Source organism: Lycium ferocissimum, chromosome 5 (assembly GCF_029784015.1).
Source record: "Lycium ferocissimum isolate CSIRO_LF1 chromosome 5, AGI_CSIRO_Lferr_CH_V1, whole genome shotgun sequence".
Taxonomy (NCBI): Eukaryota; Viridiplantae; Streptophyta; class Magnoliopsida; order Solanales; family Solanaceae; genus Lycium; species Lycium ferocissimum.
The window spans coordinates 17,936,695-17,951,867 of record NC_081346.1 but is presented as its reverse complement, the minus strand read 5'-3'; the positions used below and the strand labels follow the sequence as shown (position 1 = coordinate 17,951,867).

General features: G+C 31.0%; 1 protein-coding gene across 1 annotated transcript; it reads right to left on the bottom strand.

Annotated features, from left to right (window-relative positions):
• Positions 1-801: 801 nt before the first annotated feature.
• LOC132056317 (caffeic acid 3-O-methyltransferase) lies at positions 802-4,312 on the bottom strand. Its single transcript, XM_059448455.1, is given in 5 exon segments — positions 802-1,134; positions 1,136-1,381; positions 1,843-1,907; positions 1,991-2,301; positions 3,820-4,312. Coding segments are annotated over 5 exon segments (1,089 nt in total). The 5' UTR covers positions 4,233-4,312; the 3' UTR covers positions 802-1,080.
• Positions 4,313-15,173: the final 10,861 nt, after the last annotated feature.

Genomic DNA, 15,173 nt, shown 5'->3' with positions numbered 1-15,173 from the left:
GGGACAAAAATTAAAGAGAGTGCCTTTGGAGGATAATCCGCGCAAAAAATTGATCAGAGACGTGTTGTATACAGAAAGGCATTCCTCAATCCGAACCTTCAATAAATTTATTTCTTGCTACTCAAAAGCCAGGATATCCTTAATTATAGACTCATTTACAAGCCCTGCTCTATTTAGGCATCAATCACCCCACTGCTTCCTTCGTTTTATGCAGTCACTATATCGAATTTAGTCATTAAATCGTTAACCTTTATTTTTTCGGCGTACTTTAGACATAGGTGATGAGTAAAAGTACTTTTCCTTAATGTAATTGTGCTAAAATTGAGAATCATAATGGTGAATTTAGCTTTCCAGCTTCATATTTTGGCCAATTTAGACATTTTCACCATCAAAATGTATAGTAGTTTCCTCTTTGTTTTTTAACAAAGAGGATAGTTACCATCGTCGTGCATAACACAACTTCTTAGACTTTAGCTGGGACCAAAGTCAAACTAAGAAAGTGTTTTATATTTTTTGGCTACTTCCAATTTGCAACTTGGTTTCTACTTTATTCTTATGGTGAGCCCTACAACTTTAATTTGTTCTATTCTAATCTAATTTATTTTTCGTTGGACAATCAGATCATCTAAGACTATTTCCTTTAATGCATTTTATCCTCTTCTGTTTATTTTTTGATGTGATAATTACTACTTTCGCTTATTATTTATTACCGCACATCCATATTAACATTCAAATTTCTGAACACCTTACTAAATATAAGTAAAATATGTCTCAGGAATCATAAAAATTTGGGAAAATATATGATTGAAACTAGCATTCCTTCAATACATGTGTATTACAGAAATACAAACAAGTTCAAAATCCAGCACAAAATTAAGCTTCATATTAAACACATTTCTTTTTCCCAGAACAATTATTTCATATTCCTCCTTTTCTTTTGAACATCAATCTCTGTAAGGTAAAAGCTATTTTTCTTTTATTTCGCAGTCACTCCGAGAAAAGTAGAATTCCAATTGCAAAATGAACAGTATATTGGGTAATTTTTTTATTTTTTTTTTTGTAATCGTCCAAATTAAGTAATTAATCACTTGTTGAATTCCATGACCCAAGTGTTGTAAGCACAGCAAGCCTTACGGAATCCACTAAAACCAGCCCCTTTAGCCAAAGCCTCAAATTCCTTTTCAGTCCTTTCTTTGCCTCCTGGATTATGTGCTAACATGATAATATCAACATGTACAGTATTCTTAGTGGAAAATGATGTATCTGGGGCCTCTGGAAGTAGGCACTCTGCAATTATCACTTTCCCATTGGCAGGAAGTGCCTCATAGCAATTCTTCAAGAATTTTAGGCAATGATCATCGCTCCAATCATGACAAATCCACTGCACCAATATATTAAGTTATCCTCTGATTAAAATCTTTATTTTTAAAAAATAATAAAACAATGCTAGAATAAATAAAGTTTAACTTCTATATAGTGATAGTATGAAAGAATTTTTGCACTATCAGACTATCTCAAAAATAGTTGCATGTGACAAAATTCGTAATAGGTGGAATTACTAATCTATAAAATAAAGGGATTAATTCTTATAAAAATGATTTACACTATCAGTGTTTATAAGTTAAATCTAAGGCCGAATAGTCTGATAGACACCTCCACTTGTTTCGATTGGATATTCTGCCCCTCCTACTCCACGTTCTGAATAAAACCCGTGGAATAGGAGGGACAGGATGTTAAAGCGAAACAAGTAGAGGTGTCTTTCAGACTATTCGACCTTAAATCTAAAAGAAAAAGGGTACAAGCAATGGTCGTAGGTGGGAGGGTGGGGTAGCTAAGTCTTACCTTCATGAAAATGGCATCTGCGTTTGGCACAGTAACAAACATGTCGCCACCAACGTGCTCGACGCCTAAACAAAAGTTAGGAAAGTGATTGATGCTCAATACTAATGTCGTTACCAAGTTAGGGGAAGACTTTTTCCTAATTAATTACCTGGATAAGCTGGAGCATCTTCAATGACATGGGGCAAATCAAAATTAATGCCCTTACTGGAAGGATGCTTGGAGACAATCATGTTCACAGTAGCCCCTGTTCCACCACCAACATCAACAATGGAATTGAGGCCTTCAAATCCCTTGTAGTCTTCCAGAATTTTTTTCATGGTCATGGTGGAGTGATCAGACATTCCACGGTTGAAAACTTTGTTGAATCTTGGATCTGTGCCATGGTACTCGAATGCTGTCATTCCATAGGCCTTGTTGAATGGGATTCCACCATCAAGAACTGTATCTTTTAAATGGTACCTACAATAGACAAAAAATCAATTCAGACACTAATACATATGTTAACCATTCAACTAACTAGTGGATTGTACATAATTTAATTACTTAATTGTCACAATAAGATAATTTTGTAACTTCAGTATTATATTTGAAAAAGTTCAGTGACGTTACATGAATTAAAACCACAAGACTGAACAATAGTAGTTGGATGAGTTTGTGATTTTGTGGTGCTCAATTGTTATTTCAATAATTTAGACAGCTACTGCTGCTTCCGTATGATTTATTATTCCATCTTTAGTGGCTCACCTTATCACAAGTGTAACCAAATTATGAAACTTGTCAATAGCAACCTCCACACCTCTTTTCCAGTTTCCAACACATACAATGAGGAAACTTAGGATCCATTTGGCCGTAAGAATTATTCACTTTTTTCCGAAATATTTTTTTTATTTTTTAAAAAAATTAGTATTTGATCATGAAAATTTCAAATATAACTTTAAGTTGTATTTGAAATTTAAAAAATAACCAAACTTATTTTTCACTTTTTTCACAATCAAACCTTGTTGAAAAAATACATTTCTACAACAAGATATTATTCTCAAATACTATGACCAAACACAACTCCAACTCCAAAATTTTTAAAAAAAGTGAATTTGTTTTTTATTTCTATGGCCAAACGCCTAATTAATATACTCACTAATTTTCATCAATTGTCTGTTCGTTATTTTCAACGGGTATATTAAATCATTCAATCTGTTGAATTACACGCTAAGTTTTATTTTAATACGGGTGAGGAGTCAACAATGATAAAGACACAAAGCCAACTAAATATTTATTAAATCAAGAATATTCTAAAATTAATATTCTAAAATTCAACCAAATAGTTATTAAATCAAGAATATTCTAAAACTCAACCAACACCTTAACAACTGTTTGAATTGTGTGATTATAACAGTTTAAAGCTATAGCTGGTGGAAAGAACGCAGAAATATCTCAGGTCCCTCAACTTTGAGTATTTTACTCAGAAAGTCACTCAATTTTATTTTTTAATCAGAAAATCACTCAACAAATTAGGAGGAAAGAAGGGTAAAATAAAAGGTTTTGGTCAATAAATTTTAATGGGTCGGTCCGGTCGGATCAAGTGGGGGTTCAATAAAATGGTTAAGATGAGTACTTGTTTATTTCTTATAATTTTGAATTTAAATAAAAATCAATAAAATGTAGTTAAAAAATCAAACTTTGTAGGTGAAACATCATAGTTGAGTGACTTTTTGATCCATAATTGAATGACTTTCTGGTTAAAAAATAAAATTGAGTGACTTTCTGGTGAAAAATCCATAGTTGAAAGACCATATGAGATATTATCTCAAAGAACGCACTACTTTTATTAACTTAATATTAAGTCTCAATGTGTAATTCATTTGCTCTTGAAAATATGGTATAACCAGAAAGAAAAGCACAAGGAAGAGAAGATGACAATATGATTTGTAGCAGTAACAAAATTGCAACAACATAACTAAAGCAATTAAGAGAATTTACCAGCTCTCCATGAGGACTTTATCTTGATTCATGAGCAAAAGTGGAGCAACAGAAACACCATCAGCATTCTTAGTCAAGAACTTACACACAGGAGCCAAGCTATAAAGCCTCTCAACACGTCCATCAGGGTGTTTCCTAAGAGTACAATTGAGAACAGAATATGTAGCCAGGAGCCTAAGCATCCGATCGAGCATAACCGGTGCATCGGGGTTCTTGGAAGGAAGCTGAGCAGCTAGTTCAGAAGGCGAAATGGTTGCACCTGGACCAGCCTTAGCCATGATTTCAAGAAGGTCAAGTTCCACAACTGATTTTAAGACCATAGGAAGTACAGAAGCACTAGCCAATTGCATGGCAAATAAGAAATCTTCATCCTCTGTATGAGTTAGATTGTTGTTTTGGCTTGTTGAACCCATTGGTTTGGATTTTTGGTTAACTAAATTGGGAAAGTGAAGGGGAGTAGTGGAAGAAACAGAGAGGTGTTTGATGTGGCTATGAGAAGAGTCTAGTACGGTCTTTAAATGGTCATTTTTGGTTCACCAACCCCTAAATTTGGTGGCTATGGCCCATAATTTGACCCCACAACTAAGATGTAGAGTATTAGGCCCCGTGTGTACATGATTTGAACCATAATAAACCACGTGTTTTAAATTTAAATATTTTAAGTTGTATTTATAGATAAAAAACAAATCGCTAAAAGCTATCAAAACATTCTCAATTCTTATACAATCTTACCAAATGAGCAAATCATAGTTTATAACAAAATTAGTACACTACTAGAAGACTTTTTTTAAAAATACAACATCAATTAATCAAACTTTACTTCAATAAAATCAAAAATTTAACATGAATAGTAATGTAACTACTATTTAATATAATCTTCCCACATAAATTAAAGATTGGTAGACATAAATAAAGGTTGGTGGAAGTTAATGAGATTGGTAAATGATTGATGGGGATAATTGTTAAAAATATTTACCAACTCATGGGTTTTTTTTTTTTTTTTTTACAAATCTTAACTTATGGGTTAAATTTTGTATTTAATAAAGTTAAAACCATACTTTTTTAGATGATTTGGATTCAAACTACGATTTCAAATCAGGTTTCAAACCACGACTGAAAATTAATGGCCAAACGCTGATTTGAAACCATAGTTTCAAAATTGATGGCCAAACGCCTACTTAATAATTTTTCTCTCCCAATAGTTGTGAGTAGTGATAGCAATGTGACGTAGAGTTGAATTGAGCAACTACCGCAAATACTTTTCCCTCCGTCCATATTGATATTTTTTGGATCACATTCTGTTTATTTAGTTGTGGATTAAGCGGTTGTTTGGCCAAACTGTCAAAAATTGCCTACTTTAAGAAATATATTTGTCAAAATAGCTTTTCATAAAAGCAATTTATGTTTAGCTAATTCGTTTGAGAGGTGCTTTTTTAAAGTAAATTGTGTTTCACCAATCTTTTAAAAAAATATTTTTCCATGTCAAATTACTAAAAAGGACAAATATCATATCACGTTTTAATATTAAGATTGTTTAAATATTGAAGTTTTTTTTAATATTTATTATGGAAGTCATTGAAGTTAAGTGAAAAAATGTTAACTAGCAATGTTTTTCTACCAATGTTTACTTAATCCAGAGAGGGAAAGGAAAGGCACAGTAGAAAAAAGGGAGAGTAACTCATATTTATCGTTCACGAGCTATTCCAAAGAAGAAAGGAAAACAAAAAAGGGATGAAAAAACTAGACACGGTGAAATCAAAAGAAAAAAAGAGTTTGTATTTAAGTGAAAAATATATGTGTTAAATTCACGAGGATAGTTGGGTAAATATAAATTTGTGTTAAGGATATTTTTATCTCAAAGAAATTAATTTTTTATTTTTGGATATATGAAAAAACAAAAATTTATAGCTTATTTCCAACAGCAAAAAAACTGTTTTTGCTACTCCTCAAAAACATTTTTTTTCCCCTTTCAACTAACACCTCTAATCTTTAAAAAAGAAAAAAGTAGTTTTAGCCTCCAAGAAACTTGGCCAAACATGCTCTAAATGTATATTTCACCCGTCTCAATTTATACGACGTTATTCGATTGATCATGATGTTTAAAAAAAAAATTGATCTAAGCAATGCATAAATATCTATGTAGTAGTAAAAGCTTTCATTAAGGATAAATTAAGAAGTTCAAAATTCATTAATTGTTTTCAAATTGTACACATCAAAATTTTACCGGATTTAAAATAGAACTCTACAACATGAGTTCAATCCATCTTCAAACTATAAGGTTCGTTAGGGTTTTTTGGAGGCTAAACTACCCTAAACTCTAGCTCATACCTATATAAATTGACACATATTCCCTTGAAAACGCATCTCAAAAATTCGATAAATCTCTAGGATATTCACAAAGAGATCAAGACATCAAATATTGACTTTATCAAACTGCTTTTTGGAGAACAATACATCACAAGGAAGTCATCCTACATTTGAGAAATACGTACTAACAACCCTCGAATCGTGGAGAAAAATTAGGAAAGAAGAATCAAAGGAATAAATAGAATTATACCTGCACTGTTTATCTAATAAAATATTGAAAAAAGAATATTGTGTTGTCACCAGCAAAAAGAAAAGGCACAATTTTAAGAAAATGACCCGAAATAATTCTTAGGCCCAAACTAAAAATAAGGAGCTGTTTGGATGTGATTTGAAACCATGAGATGAAATTATGTTTTGACATACAATTTGGAATTCTTAAGTTGTATTTTTTTCTTATAGACATAAAAAATTCACAAGTTGTGAAAACTATCAAAACTTTCCCAATTCTTATACAATCTTATCAAATGAGCAATTCATAAATCATAACAAAATTAATACACTACTAGAAGACCTTTCTTAAAAATAAAACATCAATTGATCAAACTCTAGTTCAATAAAAAGGAAAATTTAATATGAATAATAGTGTAACTACTCTTTAATATAATTAATGAGGTTAGTAAATGATTGGTGGGAGTAATTGTTAAAAATATCTACCAACTTACGAGTCTTTTTTTATAAAATATAAACTTATGGGTCAAATTCTACAGTTAAAAAATTTTAAATCATGATTTGAAATCCCAAATCATGCCTTTTTGAATGATTTAGAATTTTATCTCATGAGATGAATTTACATATCCAAACGCTGATTTATGACTTAAAATCATGACATGAAATCGCATGCCAAATGCGTACTAAGTTGTAGCCAAAATCTAAAATTTCATTCTACACTCTCTCTTCCACGTTTCTTCCCACTGCCGATTGAGTGTTTGTGTCTTCTTCGTTGCTATTCCCTAGAAATAATGCTCTCTTAACATTTACGTCAAAGGAAACCGTACGACAATAGCTTCACTTCACAGTGGAGGTGGAAAATTTGGTCTGCCATTATAATGAATGGATGATGACAAAGACCAGTTTTGTAATGAAATCGCAAGTAAATTGCTTTGCACCTTTCTTTCAGCGCAAACAATCTCTTTATTTTCACCTGCGGCTAAACTAGGCGGGTGGTTGAAATGGACAGAGATGCTATTGGCTTTGGTTTGACGACCTGCTTTCGTCGTAGTTCATATAAACACGGTAATATCATCAGATCTAGATTTGGCCGGAAAAACTTTTTCGGGGTTGTTTCTATTTCTTCTCCGATAATCCTTACTTGTGTGTTATAGTGTGTATCATTAGCGTATATTCATCATACCCTGATTATACATTAATTATATAATTATTGTTAATTATACTCAAATTATATAACAATGATACATTTTATATACGTATATGGTGGGAATATATATTTTATACAATAATGATATAATTTTTATACGTATGATATATTTTTTATACATATATCGTATTGATATATGTTTTATATAAATAATAATATAATTTTTATATATATGTTGGAATTAGTTTTAAAAAAGTTACAAAATGAAATTATTTTAAAATGGCTCAAAATGTCTATTAAGCTTTTTGCGGCATCCGGTGTCAATAGTTTCACCCGAATAGCCATTTATGTCTTTTGTCCCTAAAATATTCACGTTTCTTCATGCTTTGTTTGTTGTTGGAGTTTATTTTTCACATACCAAAAATATTTGTTGGAAGTACGAATATTAGAAGATATAATTCCTTTTTAATAAAGTATATTAAAAAATGTGTGAAACGTAAAATGAGATAAAGGGCGTATTATTAAAATTTCAAACTTTTCATATCAGAATGCAAATGCATACTTTTAAAAGTGTTCAATGACTATTTCAACCGACTTTTAAAAAATAGTGAAATTTTTTCTGTTTTGGTTTTCTTCTAGATTTTGGACCAATGATGGGCAAGAGGGCCGGAATGTAAGACTTGGATATTACAAGTCTGACTGGTTATTATTTCAAAAAACTACAAATAAACTAGTTTCTACAGTACGTTCTACGTTCTTTCTTTTATGGCAACATACATCTTAGGTTTCAAAATTTACCGAGAGAAGCTAAAAAAAAATGACATCTGGGAAAATGTCTATTTTGGTTCAAAAGATGATACATAAAGCATTATATATATATATATATATATGAGTGTTTTAAAAGCGAGCTTCAGACTCGCTCCGAGGCGGACACCCAAAAACGCCCCAAGTGTTCACGTGCGGGGTTTGTTTACGAGCTTACGCCCGAGCGTCCGATCGTATACCCTAAACACGCCTAATGCCCAACACTCGGGGCTCGCCTAACAGTTCTTACACAAATTATATGTTAAATTCTTTAATTAAAATTGTTGACCCTCATAATTTAATACTTTTTCATCTATAGAAATAAGAAGATTGGGTATAACTCAAATAACAAGTCGTAGTATTGCATATTTACTATTTGAAAACATCGTGAGGATGAATATCACTTAATATTTCTTTTAAAAATACATAGCCGAATTTTACATTTTCACTTGTTATTGGTCTTTTGTCCTATGTATCAAAATCATCATATTTAATTATTTCGCTATTTGAAAGTAATTTTATTTTTATTCTTGAAGGAGTTATATTTTAATTATAATACTGATATAGTTTATTGATTATTTGCTTATAAGGAGATAAAATGAATAGTATGATAGTAATATTGTTTTAAGAAATTGTGATTTTTTCATTGTTTGAAAGTTAAAATGTTAGAGTTTATTTGCATTTCATAATAGTTTTTATTTCATTGTATTGTTTATACCTGTAAAATTACGTGATATATAATTACCAGTTGTAAGTGGCGTATTATGGATTGCTTTGATTACTTTTTTGAGAGGATCAAGAGCGCTTTGTATTTTTCTTTTCTTTCTTAATTTAATTTTATGTAATTAAAAATATTTATTGTAATTATATTGTTTTATAAAATACTAAAAATTAAATACCTATGGGACTTACGCCCCGTGCCTCGGGGATTATGTCTAGACGAGACATATGTAAAACGCCTTACACCTCTGCCCTTTAGAACACTGATATATATGCTAGTAGATCTTATCCATACAGGTTATAGAATGTAATTTGCAATAGGTAGTTCCTGATTTTGCCATGGCAAAATTTTGGTCTGGGGCGCAGATCCTTGAATTGGAAAGTTACCCAAGGCGAAAAGGGAAAAGGAAGAGGAAATGGAGGAAAGAAGAGTAAGAAAAGATACTTAACAAGTTCACACATGAACTTTGGGCGACATAACTTTGTTACAAGTCATAATGTACCGAGTGATCATTGTTTGTACATGTATTTTGTGAACAGTTGCTCTCTGAAAATGACAAAACATGCATAAAAAGAATTGTTAAGTATTGATTTAATTTGCTCGTAATTTTACAAAAGGCCAAATCCATCGATCGTCAGGTTCTTTCACTTGAACACCTCTACTAAATTTTATTTCATTTAAACACCTGAGATAGGGTCCGACTGTGCCATTTAGACACTTTTCGCTGACTTGACAACTAGCGTGATTTGCACACCAAACTGGAGTGTGAAGAGCCCAAAAAACATATTTTTTTCCTTTTTTTTAATTCTTTTTATTTCCTTTTATTATTTTTTTCTCTTCAACATTTAACAAACTTTTCACCATTGCTATCTTGTTCACAGGAAAAAATCAAGTCCGCACCACCCTCTCTCTCCCTAAGAATTTACGGGACAAGAAAGATGATTTTTCTTTGGATATTTTTAATAAATAAAAAAATCCCAAAAAGATTTAAAAAAAAAATCTTTAGAAAGCTTGAAGGTTTAAAATTGGTTAATTGATTTGATGAAAATTTTGAGAAATTAATGTTGGATTGTCTTTGGGTCTTCGTGAGAATCTTTAGCTCAAGTTATAACAAATTTGCAGGAGTTTCTCTTCAAAATTTGGATAAAAATCGTGGTTGTAACAAGAATAACATAAAGATGGTGAAGAACACCAAGAACAACTATTCATTTCAGAATTTTTAATGTGTCATTTTTTTTTGTTAATAATGTGCCTTTTTCTGATTGGGTATAAATCAAGTTTTTCTTTTTCTTTTTTAGAGTATTACTTTTAATTTGTTATTATATATTTTAAAATAGTTTTTTATAATTAAAAAGGACACATGTCCTCATTTTATTCGTCATTTGCCACGTCAGCAGCGAGTGTATTGCACACACTTTATAAATTTGGCTGATTCAGCAAAACATCTCTAAATGGCACAGTCGGACCCTACCTCAAGTGTCTAAATGAAACAAAGTTTAGTTGAGGTGTTCAAGTGAAAGAACTGGACGATCACATGTGTCTATCGATGGATTTGGGCTTTACAAAAACAATCATCAGAGGAGAACTATATCAAGTTAGTAATTATTTTCCTTGAAACGACACAACAATTTCCTATCAGAATTAAGATAAGGAGCATTCTCCAAAAAAAAATAAAAATAATAATAATAAGATAAGGAGAATAGCTCTAACGTCCCCAAACAAACCAAATTTCACTTTTCTTAATCATTCACGTAAATAACACAACCTGCTAACCTGCTGTTTCTTTCTTGTAGTTCTTACGTTCTTGTGAAAATGAAAAATTAATCACAAACAAAATGTTCAAACCGAAGGAGAACATTATGGATAATATTATTTTGGTTCTCGGCAGAAATGATCTCAATTCACCAATAGTCTCGCTGCAAGAAAGATGAAATGACAACAACTCTTTGACAACAAAAATAATATTATTGGCAAAATTCAATATTTGGCAACAACATAGTTTTATTATTGGCATATATGACAAAACTTTAAAAAATGAACTTATTTTGTTGCCAAACAATTTAATTTTGTTGTCATATATTGACTATAGTTGCAAAAAGTAATTTTGACAACAACAAAAAAGTTATTGCACGTCGTTGCAATAACAACCGGTGGGAAAAGTTTATGCAACAAAAAAAAAATTATTATCAAAAGTATTTTTTGCAATAAAAGTCAATACTATGGAAACAAAAAAAAATTATTGGCAAATGTCTTCTTTTTTGTAGTGCCTTTTTATTACTAGAGACAAATATTGAAAATATAATTTAGTAAATAAAAATATATTCTTTATAACAACTTAAGTTTTATATGAGATGGTCATACACCATTCAACATGGTATTAGAATGAACAGAAGTCATGAATTCAAATTTAATTGTCACCCATTATTAAAAAAAATTATGTGCTTAACTCATTAAAAATTACGATCAGAATAAAGGGGCATTATTGAAGGCATGATTAGTTTAATAGAAGTGTATTCTTTTTAACAGATTAAACTTTTTAGATTTTAATATGCACCCATAGTTGTTTTTAAAAAAATAACTTAACATGAGCATTAGAACCTTCTGCTTTGAGGAAATATGAGTGAACTCACCAAGTGAGATATACGCCTATATACCAAGCCATTTTAAAAATTAAAATTTGAGATATAGGGAGCTGTCATCTCTCAATAAGTGTATAGCATGAACAGAGTCAAAATTATACAGCTAAAATGTCAAATGCCGAAGGAAAAAAACTAAAATATAACGAGGTTGTTTCATTCATTTCATTATTATCATGGTAGACGAATAAACTTAAACTCCCATCCACCCTGGGCCCAAGAAGGTGTAAATAACAATGATGTCTGTTTTCTTTCTTCTTGGCTTTATTTGTTTAGTGAAATATGATGATTGCGTTAGGATTTGAAAGATCCCTTTACTTCATTTTTACAAAAAACAAGGAATTAAGCAAAGTCAAGTTAAGATAATAATTACTCGGGAAAATGGATGAAGATTTTAATTGGTCCACAATGACTAATCCAACTAAAGACATAATTGACATATAACCTACTTTGATTTAAATTGTATCTATGTAGAAAAATACACAGAAGTAGCTAAACAAACACAACTTGCACTGCAGCCATTGGTGACCATATATACATTTAAGGCCAAGGCATTTTGTCAAGAAAAATTAGCAAAAAAGACAAAAAACGATCCCATTATTTTAGCCAAACCCGTAGCATAAATTAAAAAAAATAGGGCAAGGACTGGTCCTATGGAATAACGGAAATTGTGTACGTGGTTACACTTCCTCCCTAATAAAGGGTCATGAGAACAAATTAGATGTAGTAGAACAATGACCTCGGATTAAAGCCTCCATTGCAATTAGTGGGACTTAAAAACGGTCATTTAATTCAAATCACAAGTTAATTGCACGACCTGACTAAGTGTCAGAGGATCCATTATACATAACCTTATGGATCTTACATTATCAACATTTATGAAAATGAGTCGACGGAGTAGGGGGGCGATCAATCTACGTGTACACCACTGAGTTACAAGTTCAGTAAAAGTATGTAATTTTGACTTAAATTCTCAGATGTGTGTTGAGAAACTCATTTAATATATAAATAATTTATCCTGAACTTAATCGTTCTCTTGTCTAAACTTCCAAATTCATAAATTAAACTTATGAATCTACCACTGTATCAGATCTCTTTTTTAAAGGGCAAATTTAACCGGCAGGCGTTGCATCTAGAAATTTATATAGACAACAGGAAACACTGATAAATTAGTTATTAATATAGCAAGAGTCATATCTTGTGTAAGAAGATCTCCCATGTGTTCCTTGATTCTTTCTTAGTTCAGTTAGAGAATGCCACTTACACTTTAACGTATTAAATTTCATAGCAGCCTCCTTGGACTCGCATTGGGCTTGTTCCTCTATTATCTCCAAGTTTGGGGAGAAAAAATATCCAAGTTTACCTTTTTAATATTCCAAAGTATAATACTCCCTCCGTTTTATAATAAGTGGTTCTTTTAGCTCATGCACACCTCTTAAGAAGTTGCTCACTCCTAAAAAATTAAGAGTGTTTTTACTAACTTACCCGTAATTAAATTGTGCTTACATAATTAAATGCCTAGAAAAAGAATAAGGTATTTAGTGTATCTTGATTATTTAAATAAGGACAATTTTGGAAGAATTTATCCAAAATATTCTTAAAATTCTAAAGCACTACTTATTTTGAAATTTTTTAAAAAGCTTAAAAAATCACTTATTATGAAACGGAGGAAGTAATAATTTAGAATTTTCAAAATATGTACTGACAAGTCAGGGACTGGAGGCCCATATGCGGATAAGAATGTTAGTACATAGCGAACACACGATGATCACATAATGGAAGAGCACTGGTTCTTGTCTTCACCGACTCCACTGTTCACATAGAGAGCATTTTTCTAATAATAAAAATCAATGGCTGATTCAGCAATGGATAAGTGTGTTCGACATAATTTAATATGTCGGTCAAACTTTCTTGTTCACACAGAGAGCATTTCTAATAATAAAAATCAATGGCTGCTTCAACAATGGATATGTGTGTTCGACATAATTTAATATGTCGGGTCAAACTTTCTTTTAAAAAAGAAATATAATGTTGGATATAAAAAACGGATGAAAATAATTTTAGTCTTCCAACTTTATTCTAAAAATCAAATACCTACCTCAATATTGAACAATCGACATTTTCATCCTATTATTGCTACCTCCGGCCATTGACAGTAACTTTAGATTAATTGACTGATACTCAAAGGGGTAAAATGAAATTTCACTTATATTCTTAATTAATTAGTGGGTACCCTAATTAATCATACATAATTTTTCCACAGTTTTCCACCGTTAATTAATTCTAATGCGTCTCTACACCTTCATCATTTTTTCTCCGTTAGCCTAAACAATTCTGCATATTTCCAAAGAAAAATATGGTTCACCAAAGGAAACTGGTAAATCCTAATACGGAGCAGCAACACCTGTGAAACACATCACATCACATCACCAACTAATTATAGCTTCAAGGACAATGCTCGAACGGTGTATAATCTTCTTCTTCACTGAATCATCATCGTCAACCAAAGAAAAAGCTTGTTCCTTAAAATCCAAATAGCATTATTGTGTTATCCAACTTCTCTTCAGATGCAGTAGGTTCCATAAAGATCTAGATGTTTTGAAAATGAATCTTATATTTAATTGCATCAAGATTTATCAATTTGTGAATTAGGGTCAAGATTACATGGTCACAAAATTGAAATGTTCTTTGGAAATATGAAGACGGCAAAGATGTACTAGAATTAATTAACAGTGGAAAACTATGAATTATATTATATATTATTAATTAGGGCACCCACTAATTAATTAGAGTACAAGTGAAAAAATCCATTTTAGTTTTTTGATGATCGTTCAACTAATCTAGAGTTACCGGTCAATGACCGGAAGTAGAAACAAGAGGATGAAAATATCGATTGTTCAATGTTGGAGAAGGTATTTGATTTTTAGAGTAAAATTAAAGGAGTAAAATAATTTTCGCCCTGCAAAAAAATTCAACCTCTCAACTTAGTACCTTTAACATTTAAATTTGAATCCGTCATTATTAAGTATAAAAATAAAAATGGAAAACCTGCTCAATGAGTGTAAACAATATACTCTAGAAATATATTATAGTGTGATTTTCTTTTAATTTAGGATATGCATTAAATGAAGAATATATATGTTCCTTTTGATGCAGAAATATTCTAGAATATTATTTTGTTTTACGTTAAAATCTATAATAAAATATCATATTCTTATATATTTTATTACCTTTAGTTTTATAAATAGTGATCTAGTCTTCTATTTTGATTCAATGCAATGAACAATACACTGAAATATACAATGAGTTTATCGTTATATATTTTCTCTATAGTTTTTCTAATCAATGTTTTAAAAGGCGAGGGCGTAAGGCGGGGCGTTTTACGTCTCGCTCGCGTGAGCGTAAGCCCTATAAGACGGGGCGTAAGCCCCACGGGTTTTAATTTTTAGTATTTTATAAAATAATATAATTATAATAAATACTTTTTAAATAGGTGAAATAAAAAAAAAAA